Source organism: Panicum virgatum, chromosome 8K (genome assembly GCF_016808335.1).
Source record: "Panicum virgatum strain AP13 chromosome 8K, P.virgatum_v5, whole genome shotgun sequence".
Lineage (NCBI taxonomy): Eukaryota > Viridiplantae > Streptophyta > Magnoliopsida > Poales > Poaceae > Panicum > Panicum virgatum.
Genome location: NC_053143.1, coordinates 50,468,698 through 50,477,474, shown reverse-complemented (window position 1 = coordinate 50,477,474; position 8,777 = coordinate 50,468,698). Strand labels below are relative to the sequence as shown.

Below are 8,777 nucleotides of genomic sequence, written 5' to 3'. Positions count from 1 at the left end.
AAACACTTGACTATTAATTTGGGCATCCATGCATGTCATCTGTACACAAATTTATAGGTAAACTCATGTCCAATGGCTAACAGGGATTAGATAATCTATTTTTTGGTTTGATATTATTGTATTACCAACACGTCATCTGTACACAAATTTATAGGTAAACTCATGTCCAATGGCTAACAGGGATTAGATAATCTATTTTTTGGTTTGATATTATTGTATTACCAACACGTCTATAACTATGTTTTTAATAATATCTATTTGAAAATGCAGGGGGCATGCCCGGTGCCGCGGCGACAGGCACGAGGATGCCGGTGGTGCACAAGCACGGTCCGTGCTCGCCGCTGGCCAACGAGAACGGGGAGGTGCCGTCGTCCCACATGGAGATCCTCGCTGCCGACCAGCGTCGCGTCCAGTACATCCACCGCCGTTTGTCATCGGAGACCACCACCGGCGAGGAGCCACCGTCCCAGCTCGTGCCCAGCAGCTCGCGGTCGTCGACCCCCTCGCCGTCGTCCGGATCAGTGTTGTCGTCACCACCCGCCATGCCGTCGAACCAGTCCTCGTTGTCGTCGTCGTCGTCAGGGAGCGCTCTGTACACAGGCTTCTACGTGGTGCCCATCGGCCTCGGCACGCCGACGCAGTGGTACACGGTGGCGCTGGACACCGGCAGCGACATGACGTGGGTGCAGTGCCGGCCGTGCTTCTCCTGCTACAAGCAGAAGGAGCCGATCTTCAGGCCGGCCAACTCGTCCACCTACGCCAACATCCCCTGCGAGTCGCCCTACTGCTCTGAACTCGACGCCAAAGTCTGCTCCCCCGGTCACAACTGCGCCTACAGCCTTAACTACACCGACTACTCCTACACCAGGGGCACCTACGGCCATGACGACCTCACCCTACGCACTGACACCATCAAGGTACACTACGCACCATGCTCATCGTATCCCAAGTGATTCCTCTGCAGTAACAGCAGAGGGACTCCCCTCACTGACGTATGGATCCCACCACCTTTAAACCCACATGTCAGTGGGTGAGTCGTCGCCTATATAGTTACCGTATTGCATTTATGGCTTGAGGTGCCCCTTAGGATATCCATTGCCCCTCTTTTAATTCAAAAATTTATACTAGCTTTTCAAGATGAGCTTCCAATTTGAAAAACTAATACAAACTTTTGAAACAAAAAGGAGCGGTGGATTCCCCTAGGGGGCACCCATTTGCACCCCTATTCATGGCCGCATGGGTATGTGATGCCTTTTGTTCGTGCAGGATTTCCGGTTCGGGTGCAGTCACAATATCTGGGGGCTGTTCGGGCAGTCGGCAGGGGTGCTGGGTCTCGGCCGCAGCAGGACGTCGCTGATGGTGCAAGCGTGGAGCAAGTACGGTGGCGTGTTCGCGTACTGCCTCCCGGCAGATCCAACCGGAACAGGGTTCCTGGACTTCGGGCCAGGCGCCGCCGCCATGGCTGCTGCTGCTGCGAAGGCACGCCTGACGCCGATGCTCACATACAAGGGGCCGAGGTACTACTACGTGGGCATGACGGGCATCAAGGTGGGCGGCCATCTGCTGCCCATCAGCCCCTCCGTCTTCTCCACCGCCGGCACGCTCCTCGACTCCGGCACGGTGATCACGCGGCTCCCTCCCTCGGCGTACAGGCCGCTGCGGGCGGCGTTCGCCAAGGACATGGCGGTTCTAGGGTACCAAAAGGCTCCCGGCTGGTTCGCGATGTTAGACACATGCTTCAACCTGACGGGGTTCCAGGGGATCGTGCCGCTGCCCACGGTGTCGCTGGTGTTCCAAGGCGGCGCGAGCCTGGACGTGGACGCTACGGGGATCCTGTACGTGGCCAACGCCTCGCGTGCGTGCCTAGCATTCGCGGCCAACCGCAGGGACACCGACATGGCCGTCATAGGGAGCACGCAGCAGAAGACGTACAGCTTCATGTACGACATTGGCAAGAAGGTCGCAGGGCCGTACCGGCAAATCCGGAGGCCCTGTGCGAAATAATGCACTGGAGCATTAGTGGCCTAGTGCAGAATCGCGAATGCCAAGCGTTAGTAGACGGCAAGCGCGATGTACTGTGTGAAAGCGCAAATGTTAGAAGTTCCACGTGTGACTGACAGTCAAATCATCACACAAGGCCCAATAACTATTTTTTATTCTAGAATTTTTATTGTTGCTGCAACAATTATTATTGTTTGCGTAAGAAAAAAATTATTACGGAACAAAAGAAATTTGTTCTAGCAACAAAACACAGTGACCTGGTTTATTGGGCCGACTTTAGACCCAAAACATGGAATTCTGGAGAGGTTGGGGTGTTGTGACAGGTCCACTCGGGGTCACACGCGTGACCCCGAGCAGCACCCGTGCAAAGGAAGCGGTAAGCGATACGCCTATGATGATTCATCTTCCAGGAGCAATTTGGGCCACGTTTTGCCACAAATTGGGTCAACAATCAACTAAATTAAATTCTCTATATAATTATACTTAATGTATACCTAATATTTTAGGGGCCCTTCGAATTTGGAGGCCCTGTGCGGTCGCACGGCCCGCACGGGGCCAAATACGGGCCTGGAAGGTCGTCGGCTTCACCCCGGGAGCTTGCTGATGATCTGGCTCGCTGGCCAGTGATCATACCATTCATAAGTCTGTGATTCCCGGTACGGTTAACCGTCCACATCACAAAGGTGGTCAGTGATGAGTGTCGTTAGTGCTGAAATAAAGGGTTGAAGATTATAGTGTTCTCTCAACTTTAAGATAGTATTTGGTTAACAAAATATAGTACTGTATGCGTGCACAAGTCGTCCCTAGCTATGAATACCTCCGAGCTATATATCGTGTCATCGTGTGAGCAATATCTTATGAATATTCATAATCAGCTGAAAATTCAATCAATCGTATCGGATTGAGAACTTAAAGCAAAGGATTGCAACATCTGGTATCAGCTTTTGAAAGCATTCTCAAGTTTACTACAATAGTAAAATAGCAGACTGATTTTAAAATGAAAAAAATCAAATTCAAAATTTTGCAAGTTCGAAACCTTTCCAAAATTTAAGCATAAGTTTCAGCTCCTAATAACTTCAATCTCGCGCACATGATCTCTTTAAGTCCAGCCCACACATCATCTTTCCAAAACCAAAACCCACCTTCCTTTCGTTTTCTTGTTCTTAGCTTGTCCAAAATTCGACACTTTTCTTCTTTTCTGGCCCGATTTGGCTTTGCCCTACATTAGCCCAGCTTCGTATTGATGTTTTCCTCCCTCCCTTTTTCTCCCCTATTTTCCTCACGGATAATATGGCACTTTATTCAGCATGCTAAACTATTGGTTAATCACAGTGCTCGTCCTTGAAATCCTTGCGAGCTTGTTAACTCTGGTCGTCATGGTGCAGTTGTTGCTGACGGATCACTACCGCATAATGCCCCTGCGGCCCTGTACCATTATATCGGTTCCAAAGGGTTTGTACTGGCGTTTTTTTTTTGAAATGATGCTACACAAGTGAATATGAAGAAGTATGTCTTGAGTACTATGCTAGTTCCAGAAACAATTGTGCAAATGCATTTGTATCAATGGTTATTGTAACCATCCGCAAAAAAAAAATGGTTATTGTAACCAACTAACAGTAAAGATGATTTTGTACGGCCATGGCCATCAACCGTAGGAACAATGGCATTTACATATATAGTCGGTTCTAAGAATTACCCAACAATACAGATATTTTTGTACAGTCGGCCTTGGGCATCAGCCTTAGGCCCAAAGGTCATTTTTATCATCAATAATTCGAATAACAACCGACGGGCCAAATTAGATTTGTACTGTCTGCTGCATCGCTTGGAACTTGATTTAATTTTTAGTTTTAATCTAATTTTGTCGGCATTAAACTGATTTAATTCTCAGGAATGTCAAAAATTTCACCCAAAATTCACATAAATAACAGGTTTTGAAAGATCAACCTTAAGAGAATTTTCCAATATCTATCTCCATATACTTGGTTTTTTTTCTTAGTCTCCCTCTTCATTCAAACCTGTTTGTGTGTTGCGTTCGATCGGAAAAACCCAACAACGACAGGATCGGTGAAATCCAACAATGGCAGAGGCAACGACCCCTCCATGTTGTTTACGGTCTATATGTCCACTTATCAACATTATTTCCTCTGCCTTTTTGTTTTGATTCGTTGCGTGGTGCATGACCTGTAAGAGGGGATGCCTAACACGGGAGATTTGTTAACTATACACGTTGTCAAAGTGGAGAACTTTATGTCACTATGTATCATGAACTAGATTACCAAAAGGGAAACACATTGAAGTGGAAGATGTAAAATAATGCTCCATTTGGACAAGATAATCAAGGTCAGAGCACGCGACTGCTTTATGCTAGTCAAGATCGCTCCAGAGTCCAGACCCTGGTCACGCTGAGCTTTTTGGCGCGTGGATCATGGGTTTGGTCATTACTAGTCTATATATATACTATATATATAGTAGTTTCATTGTCAATAAATGAGGTTCCATGTAGGCACATACGATGATATGGAAACATATTTATATATGATACCACTGCAGATCTAGATGTCATGTTTACACGCACTCAACTGTCAGATGACCACCAAAGAGACACAGGCATTATTAATCAACCCAAAATCTAACGACTCCGTACAGTACGCGGTGTTCTTGTAGGAGAAAAAGACCGCCGCCAAAGAGTTCAAAAAGAAAAAAAGGTTCTAGTGGGAGAAATAATGCTCCATTTGGACTAGATACATCACATCACAGCACTTGAATTGTTAGGCATCTCCCATTATTACTGCTGGCACGAACCATTGAAAAGCAGGAAAATAAGGCAGAAGAATGGCATTGATAAGAAGGCGAGGCTGCAGCTATGGAGTCATGGACCGGTCACTGCCTTTTGAGCTTCCATCTCAATGCACGTTGCACGCCCAAATCGGCTAGCCCCTTTCCGCCAGCCCAACCACGAACACAGTACAATCCCGTAGGTACTAACAGAGACTTTATTTGCTGTGAAGCTTCGAGACTTTGAATATCAAATTGGACTATGATGGGTACTAACAGAGACTTTATTTGCTGTTAAAGTTGTTGGTCCCAGTTCTTATTACGTGCTCATACTCGTCAGGCAAGCTCTATATAAAGTGCAAGTAGGTGCAACAGAAGAATCACCACACTTAGATCCTTGAAGCATCCACTAGCAAAATGGTTATCCTAGGGGCCCAGAAGAGGTCCTTCCTTCGGCTCGTTGCAACGCTCATCAGTATTCTGATTGCATGGCCCTGCTCATCATATTCCTTAGCCACAGCATCCACACTCCATAATTCATCTGAAACAGATCGGCAGGCCCTTTTGTGCCTGAAGTCCCAGCTGTCTAGCCCTGCTGGAGCCTTAGACTCATGGAGAGACGACTAACTCTCATTCTGCAATTGGCGAGGGATACCATGCAGTGGCAGCAAGGCAGCTCGTGTTGTTGCTCTTGACCATGAAGAGCTAAACAACAACAACAACATAGCCTTTTGTCCCAAACAAGTTGGGATAGGCTAGAGATGAAACCCAAAAGAAATAAGAAACAAGGATAAGAGAAACATAAAAAAAAATACAAGACAGAAGGTAGAGATAGGGGTAAATAGAAAAATAAGCAAAAGTCACGGTTCCGGCACATTGATTGATAGTCTTCAAGCGCTCCTATCCATAGCTAAATCCTTGGAGATATTCCACTCCTTGAGGTCTCTCTTAACCGACTCGCCCGAAGTCAGTTTAAGTCGACCTCTATCTCTCTTTACACTATCAACCCGCTTTAGAACCCCACTACGCACCGGCGCCTCAGGAGGCCTCTGTTGAACATGTCCAAACCATCTCAATCGTTGTTGGATCAATTTCTCCTCAATTGGTGCCACCCCGACCCTATCCCGAATATCTTCGTTCCTAACTCTATCCCTTCTTATGTGCCCAACGAACCAGCGCAACATACGCATCTCTGCTACACTCAATTGCTGGACATGTTGCCTTTTTGTAGGTCAACATTCAGCGCCGTATAACATCGCCGAGCGAATCACCGTCCTATAGAACTTACCTTTTAGCTTTTGTGGCACCTTCTTGTCACAGAGGATGACAGAAGCTTGCCGCCATTTCAACCAACCGGCTGAAATTCTATGCCTAACATCTTCATCAATGTCGCCATCCTTTTGTAGAATCGGTCATAAATACCGAAAAGTATCCTTCTTGGCCACCATTTGCCCATCGTGGCTAACATCTCCATCCTCATAACTAGTCATGCTGAAATCACACATCATGTACTCGGTCTTTGTCCTACTAAGTCTGAACCCTTTCGACTCTAGCGTGTGCCTCCATAGCTCTAACTTTCTATTAACCCCTGCCCTACTCTCATCAACTAGCACCACATCATCAGTGAATAGCATACATCAAGGGATATCACCTTGTATGTCCCTTGTGACCTCGTCCATCATTAAAGCAAATAAATAAGGGCTCAACGCTGACCCCTGATGTAGTCCTATTTTAATTAGAAAAATACTGGTATCGCCATCACATGTTCGCATAAACGTCATCGCATCCTTGTACATATCCTTGATGAGGGTAATGTACTTAGTTGGGACATTGTGCTTTTCCAAGACCCACCACATGACATGTCGGACCCGTTTCTGAGATCCACTATGCTTACCGTATCAGTCCCTGGATCAGTAGCTGATACGCATAGAGTCCTTACATAATGGCTCACAGGCCGCGAACTTTATTACACAGCGGTTCTTTATTGCATGGTCACCCAAGTTCTCCATCAGGTTTGGGTGCAAGAGAAACCCTATCTACACGTCCTCTTCTGCGTCGAAGTCGAATTCCGCATCTTCTGCTAAAAACCACAACGAAGAAGATATGAGTACATAGAGTACTCAGCAAGCCCTATCCTCATTACAAAGTTTGTTTAGGTACATAGGGTTAAAGCAAGGGAAGGCTTTGGGTTTATACTTGTGGAAATGCTGAGTTTAATGCAAGGGTGTGAACTGCTAGGTTTTCTTTTGAAATGAGAAAAGATAAGAATAAGAGTTTATGGAGTTGTGAGACTAAAGGGTTTGGGCCCTGGGGGAGATACTTCAATCCCGCCAGTTCCTGTGCTTAGAGATCTAAGCACAACTCAACCTAGTCTTTTCCAAAAGTCACGCACACAAAAGAAAACTCACACTAAAGCCTAATCACTATGACACCACCATAGCATGCCTAAGACCGCAGGCACGGCTATCCGGATAGATTATATCTCTGCAGAGTTTGTACACTTTCCCCACATGAAGTATGTAGGACCCATTTTTGAGATCCACTGTGCTTACCGTATCAGTCCCTGAATCAGTAGCTGATACGCACAGAGAATAGAAATGGTACAGAAACCATACATCGCATACATTACATAGAACAGAGTCTTAAACATAATATACATAGAGTTCTTACATAACAGTCACATGCCACGAACTTTATTACACAGCGGTACTTTATAGCGTGGTCACCCAAGTTCTCCAACAGGTTTGGGTGCAGGAGAAACCCTAACTACACGTCCGCTTCGGTGTCGAAGTCGAATTCCGCATCTTCGGCTGAAAACCACAACGAAGAAGGTATGAGTACATAAAGTACTCAGCAAGCCCTATCTTCATTACAAAGTTTGTTTAAATGCATAGGGGTAAAGGCAAGGAAAGGCTTTAGGTTTTTTTTTGCGGAAATGCTGAGTTTAATGCAAGGGTGTGAATTGCTAGGTTACTTTTGAAATGAGAAAAGATAAGAATAGAGCTTATTGAATTGTGAGACTAAAGGGTTTGGGCCCTTGGGGAGATACTTCAATCCCGCCAGTTCCCCGTGTTTAGAGGTCTAAGCACAACTTAACCTCTCTTGTAGGTTAAAAAGGTAGTTTATACGTTGAATCCCTTTTTATATCTTCACACAGCTTCTCTCAGTGTCTCAGTAACAGGATTTGAGAATCTTTTCCAAAACTTACGCACGCAAAAGAACTCACACAAAAACCTAATCACTGTGACTCCACCATAGCATGCCTGAGACCACAGGAACGTCTATCCGGATAGATTATATCTCTGTAGAGTTTGTACACTTTCCCCACACAATGTACTTGAGTTGCATCAAGCACAACTTGATCCCGTACTCACAGGTCATACAGCCAACAACCACCCACGGAACATCCAGGTGCCCAATTAGCGTACCGATGGTCAAGGATATTTTATTTGAACAAATTCACGACACGGTATGCCACACAGGTCCCTGTGCCGGGGCTAGACTCCGGTACGCCACACAGGTCCCGTGTCCGCTCCTGGCGTCCGTTGCACCCCGCCTCCAGGTGAATTGCGGCTCTAAGCCTATGGGCATGTGAACAAGTCCATCCTAGGTCGGACGTGTGGTTGCACTTAAGAATGCTAGGTGATAACCACAACGACAGTCCTTATGTGCTAGGGTAGACTCTCCTTAGCATATGTACAAAGTAGGCACATAGCCATGTCTCCCCGGCTCTAAAATAGTTTTTAAACCATTCACCCGTTATAAACCTTAACACACCATTAAATAACACACACACAGATAACACATTTGTAAAGTAAGAAAAGCATTATAAATATTATTTCATAAAGTTTTTGTATGAAGCTTCTAACCTAAGAAATTTATCATGCAAGGTATTACATCATCATTTTATAACTGATGATGATTTTGTCCTAGGGTTAACAAGGAATTTAGGTGGTCAAAACTCAAGGAATGGCTTTAATATCAAATTTCGGGTATTA

At 45.8% G+C, this 8,777-nt stretch overlaps 1 protein-coding gene across 1 annotated transcript; it reads left to right on the top strand.

Annotated features, from left to right (window-relative positions):
* Positions 1-276: 276 nt before the first annotated feature.
* Positions 277-2,747, top strand: LOC120646391 (aspartyl protease family protein At5g10770-like). Its single transcript, XM_039922973.1, has 3 exons — positions 277-917; positions 1,267-1,959; positions 2,576-2,747. The coding sequence occupies exons 1-3, from the start codon at positions 306-308 to the stop codon at positions 2,603-2,605; spliced, it is 1,335 nt and encodes a 444-aa protein (XP_039778907.1). The 5' UTR covers positions 277-305; the 3' UTR covers positions 2,606-2,747.
* The last annotated feature ends 6,030 nt before the right edge of the window (positions 2,748-8,777 follow it).